The 19,467-nt window shown below is 43.1% G+C and overlaps 1 protein-coding gene and 1 long non-coding RNA gene across 2 annotated transcripts in view; one reads left to right on the forward strand and one right to left on the reverse strand.

Annotated features, from left to right (window-relative positions):
• Positions 1-19,467, reverse strand: part of Agbl4 (AGBL carboxypeptidase 4) — a 1,043,215-nt gene that overhangs the window by 85,417 nt on the left and 938,331 nt on the right. Inside the window, exon 9 of the mRNA XM_042679054.1 lies at positions 12,212-12,323. Coding sequence (XP_042534988.1) covers positions 12,212-12,323 — 112 coding nt within the window. The remainder of the gene's footprint in view (positions 1-12,211; positions 12,324-19,467) is intronic.
• On the forward strand, positions 1,400-18,369 carry LOC122107401. Its single transcript, XR_006147351.1, has 3 exons — positions 1,400-1,410; positions 10,944-10,948; positions 18,303-18,369. It is a non-coding gene; the product is annotated as an uncharacterized LOC122107401 (long non-coding RNA).

The following is a 19,467-nucleotide window of genomic DNA, read 5'->3' on the forward strand; positions in this document are numbered from 1 at the left end:
TTCCTGAAGTAACCAACAAGCTCTCTGTGGCAGTTCTCTGCCTGCCACCCAGCCTTGCCTCCCACCCTTTCTCTAGAGGTTCCCTCTCATCCTGCAGAACAAACTCATAGCAATTCCCTGAATACGTTGACCCATCTAATCCCTGTGTATTCCCTCTGCCTGTAATGCTCTCCTAGTTTTTGTCAATCAAACTCTACTCTTCCTTTTAAACTCAGCCGGATTCCTCCAGGCAGCCTTGTCTGACCCAAGTCCAGTTCAGATGACCTTGCTTTTCCCACAAGGCATATACGTCCATCCTACCACCACCTGTGCTGCAATCATAGGTCTAGGGTTCCACACCAGGGAGCTGTGCACTTTCTATGCCTAAGAATCTATTTAATCACACATGTAATGATGGTCAATCTTCGTGTGTGTATGTGAGAACAGATGTATATGCAGAGTGCCCAAAGCAAGTCACATGTATCATTTCATTTAATCCTGATAATCACCCCTTACAAATGAAGAAACAAAAGCTTAGAATGGCTAAGGGACCTGCCCACGGAGGCTAAAAAGCTATTGAATATTGAATTGAGATTTAACACCAGGCCTGAGTGTTAGCTATAATTCTTAGCCTGAATTCTTAGCTATAAATGCTTACAATGGAAAAGACTCCTATATGAGGGGCTTCAGACTTTTAACCAATTTTTTTTGGAGACCAGCTTTGAAACCACTACTCCAATCTAGACATCAGCTTCTGGAGGGGGAGGGATGGTTTCATAGTTGCCTATGTGTTCTAATGTCCAGTGCCAGGGGTCAGAAAATTTCTTGTTGAAAAGTGAATGGATCCTTTATGTTTTGAAGATTATAGCTAAGTTACATATACATTGAACAGCCGTGAGGTAAAGCAGGCTACGGAAGCATAGGATGACAGGGGAAACATCAAGGCTCATTGGCCAGAAGTTCAGGCCGTGCTGAGGCCAAGAAGACACCTGGGATCAGTATGGGGCCTAGGAGAAGGGCACTAGTACTTCAGGAGGGTAGGGGCAATTTCCTGTTAAAAGGTTAAACAGTTCAGTTCTGGCTGGAAGCAGTGATTAGACTGGTCCTTTCATCAGAATTCCGCTCTCTTCACCACAGTAAATAATGGACTAATTAGGCATCTGGCTTACTTGATTTCCCATGGCTAAGGCCAATTTCTGAAATGCAATATGCTATTTGATGTACCAGCATGAATTCATCCTGGGCTCCAGAGCCTTCTAACATCAACAACCAAAAATAACTCTCAGAAAAGTTCCACATATGTTAAACACAAAACATCCTAAAATGTAGCCTGTACCCAATTACAAGTCTGCTCAGCTGAGTCCCTAGCAGAGTAGCAGATCCCAGCCCACTCAGATGAGAGGCACAGAAGGGGAGTGAGGTCAGGAGTAAGTTTGCAAATGGATGGGGTGGGTTAATCAGAGAAATTGACCTGGAGAAAAAACTGGAGCAGTTGGTTAAATGATGAGACGTTAGTCTAGGGATATCAGACTGACACCCAGAGACTCCTTTGCAGCTAGCTCACTGTGGCCTGGATAATTAGGTGATTGAGGGAAAGGGAAAACAGGTACGCAAGCGTGGTTTAACTTAGAAATCAGAGTAAATGAATAACCACTGATAGCAGGGAAGAAGTGAAGGGGAGAACTTGAGAATCTGTGAGTTTATGAGGGGCTGGATGCTAACCCTCCAATTTTCCAAATTAGTGCTTTTGACAAAAGATTCCATTCGTGGGAGCTCTTGGTGACAGGGGATCCGCAGAAGTGAGAAAGGAAGGAAAAAAGATGAGTCAATAGAAATACAGTGGGAGAAAAGTGCAGAGGTGTGACAGTGAGGCTGCAGTGCATTTCTCTCTTTCTACAGAATGTTTTCCTTGGGAATGTTTTAGTGCCATTTTGTTGGAAATGATGGGTGGGCTGAAGGGTCTGTCAAGCTTCTCTCCCCAAACTTTTGTTGGGGGTCTTCTGAGTGTTGGACTAGATCAGATGACTGAGACGCACAATGGAAAAGAAAAACAAAAACATAAACAAATCATAACTTCCATCTTTTAAACAATCATGACAACCGTCATTCAAACACTTTAACCAGGAAGTATATCTCAGCTCTGTGGGATGTCTATAGGAACCCAAACGACCATCCTGGGGAGACTGCATCTTTTTTTTTTTTTGTCAGTCGTGAGGCTGGAACTCTGGGCCTGGGCACTGTCCTTCAGGTCTTCAGCTCAAGGTTAATGCCCTACCACTTGAGCCACAGCAACACTTTGGGTTTTCTGAGTGGTTTATTGGAGATAAGAGTCTCACGGGCTTTTGTGCCCAGGCTGGCTTTAAACGGGGATCCTCCTATGTCAACCTCCTGAGTAATTAGGATTACAGGCGTGAGCCACGGCACCCAGTGAGACTGCATCTTAATCAACTGCTCAAGAGGTTGTCAGTGAACTATCTGGCCCTGTTGTGCGATGTAGCTGAGAAAATGGAGTCCTGATCAGAGGAGACGGTGCAGTACCAAGCTTATGAAGTATTCTCTATTAATGTCTGTGGAATAAACCTGATCATGGAAACTCTTTCCTGCCAAAAGCCATTTGGATATTTCTAACATCATTCGAGGCCATACAAAATTATCCATACAGGTAAATGGATGCAGGCAGCTGACCAGGTATATATGAGAAGCACACCTGTCTGCTCCATCATGTACCAAATAATTTCCTTGACCTTATACAGTCCACAGGCCATACATTCCCCAGAGCTAGAGTCTATTGACAGTTACAGGTGAGCCAAGAAACAAGGGCTTACTGTGGACAAAGATACAGACAAATCTTGAAGTAAGTAGGCTTGAAAGTAGATTCTGCAGAATAAGGAAAATTTTTGTCTCTCGGCTTCGAACACTCATCTATCCATTTAGCAGACCCCCATTCAAATGTTAATTCCCAGGTTTGATGACTGGTTTTCTTTCTTCCCCTCTGCCTTTCCCCTTGTCTCACAGTATTCCTTGAGAACCTGTGCTCTATTCTGGGTGCTGGCAATAAAGAGAGGGCTTCAAAGGGACCACAGTCTATGGTGGAATATGGGAGCTGGGCTGTGGGGACAACAATGTAATTGCTTAGTTAAATGCATGAAGTAACAGCATAAATTTTCATGGGCCTACTTTGAGGTTATTTGTGTAGTGTCTAATCCTTACAGAAATCCCAGGAGATAGACACTGTCATTCCCAAATTGCAAGTAGGAGAACTGAGCATAGAAAATGTAATAACAGACATGACTCAAAGAGAACCTTTTAGCAACTTTGCTGATTCTCCCCCAGGGCAATTTAAACCAAATACCTGTGTATTCAGTTACTGAGAGGTATCTAGACTCTTTCAGGATGGAAAGATGTTAGCGAAATTGAAAGAAGCCACCGCCCACTTGACAGGAAAATCAAGGGCCATCTTCCCACCCTCTTCTGACAGAGTCAAAGTTATAAAAGCCCCATCTTTCATCATAAATGAGAGAAATTACACTTTAGGAAATAATTTATTTAAAAATTCCTTAGTTTCATAGACCATCACAAATGGTAGGAAAACTGAGACAGAAGTAAAATCTGGTTGGGCAAATTGGGGACTTTTGGGGATTTGGAAAGCTTGTATTTAAGAAGGAGCCATGCTTTGAGTTTAAGAGAGCTCACTTATAAACTGTATTGTTAGTTCTGACCCAGACAGGCAGATGAGGAAAAGAGTGTGAGTGGATAAGCAGGGGGTCAGCCATGCCAGGGCATAAGACCTCATAAAAGCAGAAGTTAACTAAAGTTAAATCAACACTTCCCAGATGCAGACACCCAGCAACTCCAAAGCAACTTCTGGATTCAGGAATAAGGGTGGTAGAAATTATGCAACAAAGAAAGTAAGCAAGCAGACTTTGAGAAAAACAAAACATGTAATCCATGAAAAAAAGAAAGGACAAATCAGGAGCCTGTTGCTAACCAGATTACTTGGCAGCAAGGTTGCATAAGCACTTGTGGTTAGCCCTTTAAACCCCCTAGACCACTTGTGACCTTTGCTTAGTTTTCCCAAGCCCTTCCTCTGTGGGAGATTTCTCTTTCCCTTCTTTCCTTCTTTCCTCCTTTTCTTTCTCTGTCCCTCCCTCTGTTTCCTCCCCTCCTTCCTTTACTCTTTCCCTCCCTCCTCTCTATCCACCTTCCTTCTCTTTTTCTTTCTTTCTTTTTTCATCCCAGGACTGGGACTTGAAATCAGGGCCTGGGTGCTGTTTCTTAGCCTTTTCACCTAAGGCTGGTGCTCTGCTACTTGAGCGACACCTTCATTTCTGGCTTCTTGGTGGTTTATTACTCACAGATTTTCTTGCCCAGGCTGGCTCTGAATTGTAATCCTCAGATCTCAAACTTCTGAGTAATTAGGATTACAGGCATGAGCCAGCTCCCAGCTCCTGGCTCCCTTAGTGTCTAATAACCTTTTGCTACTTATGTGTTATTGCTTTGTCTGGGACTCATTTGCTGGACATTCCCAGACCTAAGCTTGGGGCAAGTGCAATCAAGTAACAAAACTATAAAAATTTCATTAGTCCTAAACAGCCTGTTTCTATAGCCCTCTGAACAATAGTATATATATTTTAAGTATTAATCCTATATTGACTGAACCTTTCCCTTCAGTAGCTATTTACCAATTTCTGTGGCTATGTTGACAGGAATGGAAAATATATATGCATAGATGTATGTGACCTGTGGTGTTAGAAATGCATGCATATATATCTCTTATGAAACCTTCAGCCGCTAGCTGCACACTGCACTCCCGGCATTCCAACAGGACATTCCTCTCCGCCCTACCGCAGAGCAGTATCCTCTGCTAGTATAGAAAAATGCTTCACATATATTCATTCATTCATATGCATCCATGCGTGTGCATTCATACATAGGCATATGTGGGATCCATTAGATCAAACTCTGCCTTTGGTGAAGCGGACAAGTTAGGGCACAGAAGGAAACAAAAGGCCCAGAGAGTGTAAGGTATTGCTTGAGAGTGCTAAGCAAACAGGTGGTAGAGATGCTGGTGCTCCCAACATGAATCAGGAACAAAAGTTTAGGGAACTGTAGTCCATATTCTAGAGCCCCAGTAAGAGTCACAAGTGTGTCAAGGATGTGGTGTTAAATGGAAGTGGAATTGCTTCTTCCTAAGGGGGGATCATACACTGACATAGCGAGCAAAGAATCACTTTGTCCCCCAACACCCCAACTGTAGCCTCCTGTTCTCCTAGTTGATCTCTCAGTGTGTATAGGGGGTAGAAGTGGGAACTTCCTAACCTTTACCCTCATCCACCCAGTCTGGGCACCAAAAAAAAAAGTCTGGCAGGTGTGAACAGGCAGGTGCCCCTGTATTCCAGGGAGGAGTCTCTATCTCAGGGTCTTCCACTCTACTCACCTGGTGAAAATCTTGCTCACTGTGAGAACAACAGCTTTCCCACTGTTTCCTTCAAGTTCAATAGAATGTTGAGATAGTGAATGGCAGTGTGTATAACACAGGTTATCTATCACTTGTCTAGGTCTGCCTCCAATTTACCGCATTTATATATTTAATGCATTTTCTGGCTTATGTAAATGAATACGTCCATTTTGTACATGTTTGTACATTGTGTGTATGTGTGTTTATTTTGTGAGCTAGTGTGAGGGTGTATGTTACTTGACCACAGCACCCACTGTTCTGTGGTGTAATTTATTTATTTATTTAGATGACAGAAAGAGAACAGCTTATCTGGAAGACCACAGGAGGCAACAGGAGGCGGGGAGATCCTACCCATCCCCGTGTTGCTCTATTATAAAAGCTGCTTCATGTTGTTATGGCAGCTAATTTTCCTTAAATGATTTAAGGAAATGGATCTGTCTAAAAGAGCTTTGGCCAAGTTGTTATAGCAACGGCAGTGGTGACTGAGAAGGCCGTTCATTTTCCTGCAGGAAAAGGGAAATCATCTTTGAATGTAGAAACCTCTTTTTTAAAAAAATCAGCTCTGGGATTCTAAGCAATTCCAGGAGCAAAGGCAAGGGCTGAAAAAAAATCCATGTCCCACTCCCAGCCAGCCCAGATCCTGGAGGTCTCTGCAAGGGGTGTAGCCTCCCTAAAGAGCACACCTCATCATCCTTCACCTGGATGACTGCAAAAGCACCTAGCTACTTTCTTCTTCTAGAAGGGTCACACCTTCTACAACTCACGAGACACATTGCAGCCCTACTGTTTTTCTGAACATATACTCTTCATTCATATGTTCCTTTATCAGTCACCATATGATTCCATACTGTGCCATGTTCTGTGCTAGGGCCTAGGAGTGTAGAAATAAATAGAACATGTTCTTAGACACCGTCACTTCCATAAGAAGAATTATTGAAAGGTTTGAAAGCAAGCAAGAGAGACAAAGATTGAAATTCTAGAAGACTCTAGAGTTTCTAGACTGAGGAACTTGGTGGTTGGAATTTAGTATTCATTGTTCTTTCTCTCTTGATCCGGTGTCATTAAGAGTTCTCCACTGACAAATGACTCTCAAGTTAAAGAGAGGGTATGTACTACAATATTCCTTATAAGCAGTATTTTGTTCCTGAAGCTTGAATTTTTTTACAGTAAAGATATTTTATATTTAGTTCAATTGAATATCAACTTAGCTGGGAGCATGGTTAAATGTAGAGCACTCAGCTAGCAGTGTAAGGCTCTGAGTTCAAACCTTAGGATCACCAAAAAAATAAAAATAAAAATAAAAAAGCTTGACACTTTTATTTTGAGTCTTTAGCCCACTGTATCAACTACATAAGCTACTTCCACCTTCCCTCATCTGCCCTCTTACAGCTAGCTCCCTATATGATAACCCTTGGATACCAAGTCAACAGTCCTCTGGTGTACCTTACAGGTGCATATTTAGATGGGAGAGGCATTGCAGATGATGGTACTAGGAAGTCTGTTTACAAATCAGCTTAACTTTTTGAGCATCATAACTGGACCTATATCCAGTGTGAGAGAAGGGGGTCTGGGTAAGGCCTTGTGCATGAGTGACTCTGGTTGTCTGGCTTGATAAGTGATATGAAGTCACTGTCTTACTCTGGGGTGCGTGGTAGAATAGAAGAAAATTCCCATGAGAAGGAGGGTGAGCCCTCACCTGAAAGGTAATATTATTTCTGGTGTTGATTATCTAAGGAAGAAGTAGGATTGTCAGACTTAAAACCGGAGAAGGTAGGAAAGACCTGAAAAGATTGCAGCACTGGAACTGGTTCCCCTGGCCTTCATTGTTACTAAGGACACCAAAATGCTTAAGTGCTGATCCTAAACAAGAAGTGGTTGGAGAATGGGGATGGGTTAGGTCTGGGAAGACAAGAGACCTACGAGAGCCTCCTGTGGTTGGTGCAGCCAATTCCAATGGTGAGCCACATGGGCTAAGCATAAAGACTGGGGGTGGAACAAGTGTGTAAAGATGATCAGGGAGACGAGAGAGGGTGACGCCATCAAAAGTTTTAACCTTTAGAGTTTTGGACAATCTTGACAGGTTACAGTTGAACCCAGATTAGAATCTTAATTAAAAGAGGGCACAGTGGTGGTGGTAGTAGAATAAAGGGACACTCCAGAGAGCAGAGAAGTAGCAGAGGGGGTCTGCACTTCAGTGGCTCTTCTTCAGGAGATTCTAGACCCCATTCATTAGGGCTCTAGGTAGGTTTCAGCATTTGTCCAACATTTATGCTGATGCTGAACACCTGCTTACACTGAGATCCCTGCTAGGCCCCAGGGACTCTAAGAATAATTACCCAGACTCTGCACTCCAGGGACAACCAGTCACAATGGGTAAACAAGAGCCATACTGACCAGAGGAAGCTATTGTTGGAAATAGAACACGAAACACTTTATATCTCAGCTCAGTGTAGTCCTCTGGGTTACGGACTTTCTTTTCAAGATCATCGTTTAATATCTAGTGTCTCCAAGAAGGATTAAGGGTTTAGTGAGTCCAAAGCTAGGAAAACAGTCTTTGAAGTAAATGTTACCTCTAACACAAGGGCAGCAGGCTTTCCTTGCCAGGTAAGAAGGGCATAGAAAGGTACTTTTCCAGGATTCTGCAGTATCGGTTGGATATTTCACTCCTGTTCAACTTCAAATGGAGCCTATCTAAAGGTACATGTGCTAATGACCTTGGGGCCCCAGCTCAGGCAGGACACCGTATTAATACTGTAGCCAAAGCCAAATCGTGGATACCATGTAAACACCTTCTTCTCCAGTGGCCACAGATACCAAGTCTCTTGTTCCTTCCATCTTCAGACAATTGCTCCTTTCTTCAGTCTAACAGCAGCAAACTTGAATTGTTTCTCAGACTCTAGCCTGAACCCCTTCACTTCCAACAGTCAACAGAAGAGACAGTCTAAAATGCGAACTTGATTCTGACATCCATTATTCCTCATTCCTATGAACATAAAGTTCCATTTTCCCTCTGCATCCTAACTCTCTAGAGCATTGTTGTTCTGCCTGTTCCTAGTACTAGCCATGGCAGAATGACTGCTAAGTCATTCCCCTGAGCTGTGCCTTCCTCTCCAAGAAAATCCCCGCTATTCCTTCTCCCTGGAAAGTTCTCCCTGCCTTGGGCATCCCTCCTGTATCACTCAGGTGTTCTCTCGGATGGGCTTCCATACCCTATGCTCCTCTTCATCAATGTACCTAGAATAACTGTCTGTGAAGCCTCTTTCCACTGAGCTGTGGCAGAACATCAGCAGCCCACAGCCTGAGGAAGCTGAGTGGGGAGCCACACCCACATCTTGGAGACTCTTGCTGATTCTCTGCTTGTTCATTTCTGTAGGCAGCAGACAACCAGGTTAAGAGTGGAAGATTGCAAACATTTAGAAACAAATCCCTGGCTGGGCATGGTGGTATACACCTGTAATCTTAGCATTTAGGAGACTGACAGGACAGTCACTAGTTCAAGACCAGCCATGGCTTCATAGTAAGTTAGAAAAAACAAAAACAAAAAAGACAAGGAAGGAAGAAAAGGAAGGAAAGAAAAAAGAAAGGAGAGAAATAGAGATATTAGAGAGGGAGGGAGGGGAAGAGGGAGAGAAGGAAAGAATGGTAGGATGAGGAAGATGGAAGAAAGAGAGGTATGGAGAGAAGAAAAAGAGGAAAGAGGAAGGGGAGGAGAAAGATGAGGAGGAGGAGGAGAAAGAAGAAAAGAGGAGGGTAAAGAAAAGGAAAGGACAAAAGAAACAAGGGTTCAGAAATTCTTTCAATAGTTCAGAAAGCTTGGAGCTGAGTGATTGTGGTTATGTATGCAACACTGAAGGTTGAGAACAGCAACCCTTTTAAAGCTATTAGGGCAGGTGCCTCCAGGCATTACAGTGTTTGGAACTGAGCACAAAGATGCCTGTAGTGAAATGTGAATTTGAATCAGATCCAGATAATGATTACTGAGGATGTGCTTCATTCCAGTACTGTCACTTTTAGCTAGAGAGAACATGTAATTTATCATTCAAACCATGACACTATTAACAGTGAAAGGGGAACAACTAAAAATAATCCAGGACCCCAAAGGTAAAAGACAACTTCCCCAGGAAGGCCAAAATGTAGGACCATTCTGATTATATCACATTCTGGCCTTTTGTTGTTGTTGTTGTTGTTAATAGTCCCTGACATGTTTTGGAAATGCACACTTATCAGTATTTACTTGTTGAATGTGTGTTTCCCTGCTGTGTTGCAAGTATCATAGTTTTTCTCACTATTAGAGCTTTAAATATAGAAGTGTAGCATATACATTTTAGAGAAAGAAGGAAGGAAAGAATGCAGTAAATGACTGAATGAGGACCCAGCCTCAGAGATGACAGCCCAGATGCACACCTTGATTTCAGCCTTCTAAGCCTCTTAGCAAAGAACCTAGTAAAAGCCATTCCTTCATTCTAGACTCATGGAAACTGTGAGACAATAAATGTGTGCTCTGTTAAGCTTTCTTCACCTCCCAAAACACACTAAGTTAGGAGAAGGAAGAAACTGAGCAAGCTGGGATCCTGGTCTAGGTCAGATTGATTCTTGCATTAATGCCATATGTCCTAGTTTGTGGCACAAGAGAATGGATGTCAAGGAAGAAAATAGCTCAGCATCCATGATGTATTAAAATCCAACCATCTGAAGATCAATCCATTTGTACCATAAATAATTTCTTATTATCTCTGTAACTGAGTGGCCTGATCTGTTTTGCAACATAGACAGATGCCCAGTAGTTTCTGAGCAAATCAATAACTTGTAGTTGATGATAGTGCTGGCAGGCTGAAGTCTCTTCCTCTTAAGCAACCCTAATCTCCTTTCTGTGGGCCCCTCAGCAGTTGTCTCTTTAGCATTCATCTAAAACATCACTTTGCTCATTGGCTTGTGACCTATCCCTCCTCCTGGCCCCGAGTCTGTTTTCACCATGTCTCGTTGCCCTCCCTGTGAATACATACTTTGCATATATAAAACATTTGGCATAACAGGATTTCCTATGTTCAGTCCAACTCAATTCAAAGTTATCAGCCAAATCTGTTAAAAAAATATGTCTACAGGGACTGCTGTTTTTGAGAAGGAGGTAGAAGCAGAAGTCATGGTGTCTATTAGAGAAACTACAGTTGGTAGGGAAGTCAGACTGTAGATACTTCTGGAGAAAATCAGATGCAGCTTCTCTCTGCAAGGAAGGCTGATCAGAGCGGCATAAGACTTTGGAGACAAGGAGAAGCAAGTTAGCGTATGAATAGCCTTGAAAGGCCCAACCAGAAGGCAGGCTAGGAAAGAACCCAAGAAAGTAAAATTCACATGCACAACTAAAACAAATGACTATTTTGTAGCCAGAATAACTATATTGCACCTAAGGACTTAATTTTTCATTAATTGTTTTTATAATGTATTTGTTTTTGAGCACACATTATGCAGCTCTTTAGTTCTGGATATTTTTGTTGGCGTCTTCAAAAAGAGTAGGTAGAACGAGTTACACTGGTACAGTGCTAAAGGTCAACTCTGGGAGCTGTGCTGTCTCTACTGTCACTATCTGTCACCTCGGTGGAGTTAAGGGATCATAAAATCACAACCTTTATAGCCAGAAGAGAATCTGATGTAATTTCACTAGAATGTCTTCCAAATAATTTTTTTTTGGGGGGGGTCCAGTAGTGGGGCCTGAACTCTGGGCCTGGGAGCTGTCCCTCAGTTCTTCAGCTCAAGGCTAGCGCTCTACCACTTGAGCCACAGCGCCACTTCCGGCTTTTTCTTTTTGCTTATGTGGTACTGAGGAATCGAACCCAAGGCCTCAGACATGCAAGGCAAGCGCTCTACCACTGAGCCACCTTCCCAGCCCCCTTCCAAATAATTTGAGTCTTCTCTTTGCATTCTTTTTGACAGAGAATCACCTAGCTTCAAGTTGAACACTTTTAGTAAGCTAAGCTCACAATTCACATACCTACTCCATCATCAGGCAGCTCTAATTGTTAAGGAGTCTACCTCTATCCATGCATTCCACATGACAAGAAGGAGGCCTATTCTCCCTTCTCTTTGACACCTCTATGGAGAGTATGATTGTTGTTCTCCAAGCTATGAAACCCCAATGTTTTCTCATATTTGTCACTGGGAAGAATTTACCCCTCTCAGCAGACTTGGTGTAAATGCCTATGGTTCTGTCTCCGTACCTTCTTGCTTTTCTTCTGGAACAGTTGGCCCTCTTTTCTGGCAGTAGAGGTAGATGCTTGCCTCTTGGGTACCTCCTCTTGCCCACATGTGGACATGTCCTCCAAGTCAGACCAAACACAGTCTTTTGGAAACGCATCATGAGAGCAACTCACGGTGATGGTAGTGGGAGCCACTGGCTGTGACACTTGGCAGCCATGCATGTTCCCCATGTGTGTCCCTTCCATGACACACAGCTGGTATTCATTTAGTGAGTTCTCAATTTGGCTTATACTATTGCAGATTGTATTTCTCTAGTTGTAACCAAAGAACCTTGACAAATACATGCAATGTGTTTCCATCATCCCTCAGGTCCACATAACCAAACCAATATTTGTGAGGGGAGTGGGAGAAGGAACTGGGAGGAGGCACTGGAATTTGTAAAAGTCAGAGGCCAGCAGGCCTAGTCACTCCCTGATTCTGTCCATATCGTCAGAATTTGTAGCTCCTAGTGGGCTTTCCCACACACCACTTCCCCTTCCCAGATTGGCCCATTGCAGCTGTGGAGTGCATTCAGATACTCACTGGGTCATTGTACATCTGCACGATGAGCTGCTTCACCCCGTGCAGGGTAGGGTGGACCCAAGGAGAAGGATCTAGCCAGTGACGATTCAGGTCAAACCCCATCAGAGAGCACCTAGAAAATGAGCAAGCTCAGAGTCAGTAGAGACAAAACAGGCTGAGCTTCTCACATGTCAAAATACATTTAGGAACAGTAATAATAATTACACCACTTCCCTAACATGTACTGCTTTCTAGAGAGAGTTTGGCCCGGTTATTTGAATTCATTCATTCAATGCTATTAACCTTATGTCATTACTACTATATTCCTGGGTCATAGAAGAAGCTGAGTCACACATAGGTAGAAAACATTTCTATGACATGGTCCATGGACCCATGCACGTCTTCTACATAGTACAGTAGAAACAAATGTTCAAACCACTGGTGTCCCCATTAATGTTCCCATTGTTCCCTTTCATTTCATACCATTTCACGACTGTCTGCCTCCAACATGTATTAATGTCTCATTTCTATTGACAGCACCTTGAGCCTGATCCAAGGTCCAGAGAATTGTGACTATCTCTTTTTTTGGGGAGGGGGGAATCCAGTCATGGGGCCTGAACTCTGGGCCTGGGTGCTGTCCCTCAGTTCTTCAGCTCAAGGCTAGCACTCTACCACTTGAGCCACAGCGCCGCTTCCGGCTTTTTTCTTTTTGCTTATGTGGTGCTGAGGAATCGAACCCAGGGCCTCATGCATGCAAGGCAAGCGCTCTACCACTGAGCCACCTTCCCAGCCCCTTGTGACTATCTCTTATGTTATCTTGCTTCCATCCTGGGCTTCTTCTACTCTACCTTTTATTCCCACATTTTTCTACACAAAGGTCAGGATGCTCTTCTTAAAATACATCATATCATGTCCTTTCTCTGATCCAGTGTCTCCTTGTTATATGCAACATAAAGGCCAAGTCTTTGCAACAGGCTACAAAGCCTCTTTTGGTCTATCTCATTGACCTCAGACCTCAGGTCCTACTACTGTCCTTGCTTGAGTGGTACCAGATATTGACTTCCTCACTGTTCTTCAAACACACCAGACAATGACTGCCTTGGGGACTGTGTGCAGGTTCTTCCCTCTGCCCAAACCCTCTTTCCCTAGATAGCTAGGTGACTCAGTCTACTGCTTATTTCAAATTTTTGCTCATCTATCATCTGCTCAGTGATGCTTCACCAGTTCACATTCTCTATAAACTCTCTTGCACATTGCATAGCTTCACAAGTGTAATTATGACCTTTGGTTCTCCTCCTCTCTTTCTCCCCTCTCTTATTCTTCTAGATCTGTTCACACACAGCCCTGCTTGTATTTGGGAGAGGGGCTGCCTCTAGAGATCTTTCTCCATGCTTCTGTCTCCACTGGGCCTCCACACATATACTATAAGTCCTCTCCAGGCCAGGCCAGAACAGACTAAAAACAACTTCCAGGAAAACCATGCTTGTCCACAGTTCAAATGACTGTCCTCCCTCTCGCCAATCCATCTTTTTCCTGTTCCCAGAATGGGCCTCATATACACAGCTGATTATATTTCTTTCTTGATCAAGATTTACTATTTGTGGCTTACCATTGTCTATAGAATAAATTATGCTCTTTGCAGATTTTCATCCAATTCAAAACTCTGGCTAATAATATCTCTGTTCTCTCCATCCTTCTCTCTCCTCTCCATAATGTCTCTTTCTCCTCTTTCCTTCTTTTCTATTGTCATCTTGTCTTCTAAACCCTTCTCTGTGTTCATAAACAATACAATTTTTATCCCTTCCCTGGTTACAAAATTTGCATTTCCACCTATCACCCTACTCAGCAAAATATGTGATTGCAGTGGTGTGGAAAATAATAATTTCTCTTCCTATCCCTTTAAATAAGCATGGTGGGAGTCCTATGGGAGGATAACAAATGTGTCATGGAAACACTCGGAGAAAAGCCTCACTGAGGAGAAGCTGTGTGAGATGGGCCTTGTGAATGGGTAGGATTTTGCCAGGTGCTGAGTCCACCAGGAAATGTGCAAGTAAAGAAAGTGTGAATCCAGCCAGGATTTGAAGGAATGGCTAATGGCGGCTCTCCTCACATATGCCTCTTTCCTTAGAGCCTGTGGGAAGACTGAGAAAAATCACATTCCCTCACCATAGTGCTGCCTTTGCCCTAATAGCAACCAGTGAATAACACGGAAATTTCCAGAGTCAACCTTTGGATCCATCTTCAGAATCTCAGTAAATTCCTGCCTAGCTTCTGCCTTGCTGGTCCAGCCTGGTTCAAATGGTAGAGAACTAGCCTTGAGCAAGAGAGCTAAAGGAAAGCAGCCAGGCCCTGGCTTCAAGCCCCCAGAATTGGTACCAACAAAACAGAACAAAACCAAAACAAAGGCACAAACAAACAAACAAAAAGAAAACCACTAAAGCAAAAGTGTTAGAAGCAAAAGATCCTGAAAAATCAACACCTTGATCCAGCCTGCTAATGTGAAAACTGTGACTGGTAAATCAATGAGCATTTCAAGTCTCCAAGGATCCCAGAGATCTTTAGAAAACCACATTTACAGAACTCTTCAGTGAGTAGACTCCACAGGACACTTTGTGGCTTGATTGTTGAACGAGGCTTTTAATGGCAGTAAGCCCATCAGTAGTCACTTGTTTGAGGAATAAAACATGGCAGTAAAAATACATGAGCTGTGGCTAGGGGACTGAGTATAAGACCTATCGCCACTCTCTGTCACTTTAGGAAAACCACTTCCCCTCAGTAGGTTCTGTGCTCCTCTTCAGAAACAAAGTAGTTGTACTCATCCATGGAGGTCCCTTGCAATTCTTTCATTATATTACTTTAAAGCATCAGTAACTGCGCTTTAGCCCCAGAGTCAGGGACTTCGAAGAAAGCATAGATTTCCAATATGGTTAAAATACAGAGAAAACAAATATTCTAAGAAAAGATCAGTTATAGTTCTAAAAAGAGCCACCAACTAACCAAAGGTTACAATATCTCAACATTAGTAGCATGTTTGTTTCAATATTTGAGATTTTTGTACGACTAGACATCATAGCTATCTTAGTTCATGTAAGTACCTTCTGTGGTATTCACCCATGACAAACTCATCTAAGGATGCATCTCTCAGAATGTGTTGCCTTTATGGTGGTATATGACAAAAGTTTGAAAAGTGTTTAAGCCATCCCTAAAATACTAGTAATACAATAAATAATAAAATAAATACAATAACCAAGTGAGGTAGATATGATTTATCTGCATTTTACAAGCAAGAAACTAAAATCCAAGAAAGATTTGACCTTGAGAAAGTAATTTGACATCTACTAGGATGGAGCTGAAATGTGGTGCCAGGGCAACCATAATTACCCTCTATGGTCCCTCCATCCATTTATAAGACTATGCTATCCCTCCCATACTTCACATTTGTCTGCTCTTCCTGCCCTGTTCTCTTTCTCCTTTGCTCAACAGCAGAGATACAATGGTTCCAGACAATGTTATTCAGACGGCAAATAAATAGCTCTATCTTGTGAAGGACATTGTGCCTCATCCCTGTTGTAATAATGGCAGCAAGAATGAGAGCAGTGATTTTAGTTCCCCTCCTTATGATTTTCTCTTCACCTCTTCTAAAGGATAAAGGAAAAGGCAGTTTGGCGGCTCCAGATCAATCTTCGCTGAGCACCGTGAGGCTGCATACTCCTGAGAGCTTTGCCATTGACAAGCAGAGATGTATGAGCATGTGTGCAATTGTCCCCCAAACACAGCGGTTTCTCAGCATTACCAATGAGCTGGATTGGATTAAGTATATTTGCACCAAAAGCCAAATAAATATGGCTTTATTTAATACCACAAAAAGGTTGAGATTCAATTGTCCTTGGCCTGAGGCACCTTCTAGTTCTATTGATTGGCCAGTGTCACAGTGCCAGACAATCTGTCATCGACGGCCCCTGCAAAGTGCTTAGCAGGTGTGCAGGGCTCTGCTGTGTATAGGGAAACAGTTCCCTTTGTTGCAAATACATCAAATGCATCCTAACACATCCAACTCCTCATCACTGCTCCCAAGACACGTAAAGCATTTCCCTCGCATCCCTTTGTAGATGACCACCACGGGAGGAAATCGGTGAGCAGGACTGTAAAGACAGAGAAGAGGGGGGAAATGAACCTAGGTTTCAAAGTCAGAAGGTGGTAGGATTCAGTCTCAGATCTGCCACCAAGTTACATTTGTGACTTTGGATAAATGTAGCTGTTTTGCTCAAAATAACTTCAAAAGGCTAGTAGAGCAGAGACTGAACCCAACTTCACCCCCACTGAGTCTTTGGTGCCAGCACGGTGTTCGGCACATAGTCCACACTCAGGTAAACAACATCAATAGAGGCTCAGGGGGTTAAGGAGTTTATCCATGGTCCAGAAGGGCAAGTCACAGAGGCAGGACTTCATTTAGGATACAACCAGGTCTAAGCTTACGTTCTTAGCCATCGTTTTTCTCTCTTAACTGGAGTCATGGCAGTGCCTGGTAGAGAGGCTGACCCTCCTGTGCAGGCTGGATGCCAACATCTTTTTGTAAATATGAAAAAAATGAATAAGACTCAAATAAAAGAATAGCATTACAGGTACCTGCATGCAAATTGGTAGTAAGTGCTCAGGTTGGCAGTTGCAAAGAGGTGTCCATTCTCAGTAGGCAAAATACAAAATAACTGCATTTCCTAGGCAGACTGTCGAGTCCTCAGCCAAGAACCTTTGTGCAGTGTACAGACTGGATATCCATGCGAGCCCCTTTTTGTTCTTAGCAAAGTCAGGATTAGCACTCAGATACAGACAATATTTATCCTGCACTGGTGGCCTTTTTTGGCAAAGTGTTAGTATTGGAAGGTAAGGAAGATATTCAGATAACATCTGGTAAAGGGATCTCTCATGGGCCTACACTTCCCAGGGCCCTGTGGCCCAACCATTATCCTTAGGAACAAAGAAAAGCTTTGTTTGAAAATATTCTTAAGAGAGGAACAGACAGGTACAATGCCTATGTGCACCTGATCATATAAAAACACTATTTATCAAAATAAGCTCCAGAAAATGAAAACAAGAGGTTTTCTTTTCTTTTTTGCTGTTTTTGTTTTCATTCCTTTTGTTTTGTTTGTTCATTTATAAGGCTTTGGGAGTGAAAGGTAGGCACAGAAATGGAAGGAGAAAGGGTGAAAAATGCAGCAGTGGTACTCACTGGACACTATGTTGAAAATGAACTGTGCAACTTGTGGGTGGGATAGGAGGGAAAAGCTAGGAGAAAGCAAAGGAAGGGGTGACATTGTCCAAAAAGAAACGTACTCTTTACCGGACTTACGTAACTGTAGCCCCTCTGTACATTACCTTTATAATAACAATTTAATTTTTTTAAAAGAAAAACTTTGTTCGAATGCCTGATCCCTTCCTGTGCACCGCATGTATTTCAGTGTTTCATCCTCACTCCATCCAGTGCCCTTGAGACACACAGTAGGCTCTGGGGGCTTTCCAGTTTATCCTCACAGCCAGTCACCACCTAGAAGGGCCTGAGATCCCATCAAACGTACTTCCAACACTTCACATGTGGGGAAGCTGGTAAGATGAAGAAAGAGAGCAGAACCCATTCGCCAAGATCAAAGGTTTCAAGTCCATTCCAGAGCTGAGGATTTTTTTTTTCTTGCACCCATAGCTCATGCTTATAATCTAGCTATTCAGAGGGGCTGAGATCTGAGGATCATTGTTCAAAGACTATCTGTACAGAAAAGATTTTGAGACTCTAATTAACCAACCAAAAGCTAGAAGTGGAGGTATGGCTGAAGTGGTAAAGTGCCAGTCTTGAGCAGAAAAGCCAAGCCAGACTATGACGCCTGGAGTTCAAGCTCCTATACCAACAAGCTCTCTCCTTTTTAAAGGATGTAAGAATGGCATTTTCTTTTTTGAAGTTTTCTTTTTCTTTTTAATTTTAATTGTTTATTGTTCTTATAAAGAACAGAGGGGTTATAGTTACATAAGTCAGGTAATGAGTACCTTTCTTTTTGAACAATGTCACTCATTCCCTCGCTTCCTGCCAGTTTTCCCCTCCCATCCCCACCCACACGTCATATAGTTCATTTTCAACATAGTGTCTAGTGAGTACCACTGTTGCATGTGTTCATCCTTTGCCCCTCCATTTCTGTCACCCGTTTACCCTCCCAAAGACAGAACATTTTCTAGAGGAGATGCTAGTCCTTAAAACTAGGAAAGAGTAATTGTAATTTCTGCAGTGAAAAGAACCGAGCAGAGCAGATACGAAGAAGTCCTTTACATCTTTCCAAGACCTCGGAGCTGGCAAGCCACTCACTCACCTGCCCTGGCACCAAGAATGGTCCTGAATCCAAGTATAGACTCTGGAGCCGTGCTGCCTGGATACAATCCCAGCTCAGCTGTGCATTATCTTTCTGGCTGGACCTCTCTGCGCCTCATCCCTCAGCTGAAAAGGGAGGATTTTGCTTTCCTCGGAAAGTTACTGTGGGGACAGAATGCAACTGTCCATGCACGCTGTCGACTGCCTAGTTTGATGTAGGTGCTACATAACCGTGGGTTGTTTTTATATTGTGACACTGGCACAATGTTCAAGGTCCTCCACAATTGGGTCCTCACTTCTTACACCATGCCAATGATCTGCTCACCATGAAAGCCTGCCACATTGGATGGCTCATGATCTAATTGTAAAAGGCTGCCTCTCCTGCTGGCTATTAGGATTCCGGTGAAATTGGTAAGTCTTACATTGTAGTCCACTGTTCTCTGGGCTGGGGCTTTTGTGTGGTGCAGACTGCAGTGCAGCCTGTGGTGGCTGCAGCCTGACTATACACAGGGCCATACTGCACTACTGCCCACTTGCCAGGATCCCGGTTCACCCAGACTCCAGCAGCAAGGTAAGTGCTCAGAGTTTCATGCCTGCATCTTCTACTATTAGCATGGGACTTCTGGCAGCTGTGAGTCAGCTTCCTTGCCCGCAGTTGAGGATAACTGAGTTCAAGTGGATGTTAGGTGGGACATCCCAAGGATGACTTTAGTAAAAGGAACACCAATTCCTTTCCATTTCCTTGATTCTCTTTCCTGAAGGTGGATATGGAACTTTTCTGGTTGAGTCAAGATGAAGGAAAGAGTTCGGGGGTCCTAACCTTGTTAAGCATGGGCTGGCTTTTGATATTATTTGTTTTGTTTTGGTTCTATTGGGGATCCAACTCACAGTCTTGAGTCTGTTCTTCTATTGGGGATCCAACTCACCG

This window comes from Dipodomys spectabilis, unplaced genomic scaffold (genome assembly GCF_019054845.1).
Source record: "Dipodomys spectabilis isolate Male_0828 unplaced genomic scaffold, ASM1905484v1 ptg000002l, whole genome shotgun sequence".
NCBI lineage: Eukaryota > Metazoa > Chordata > Mammalia > Rodentia > Heteromyidae > Dipodomys > Dipodomys spectabilis.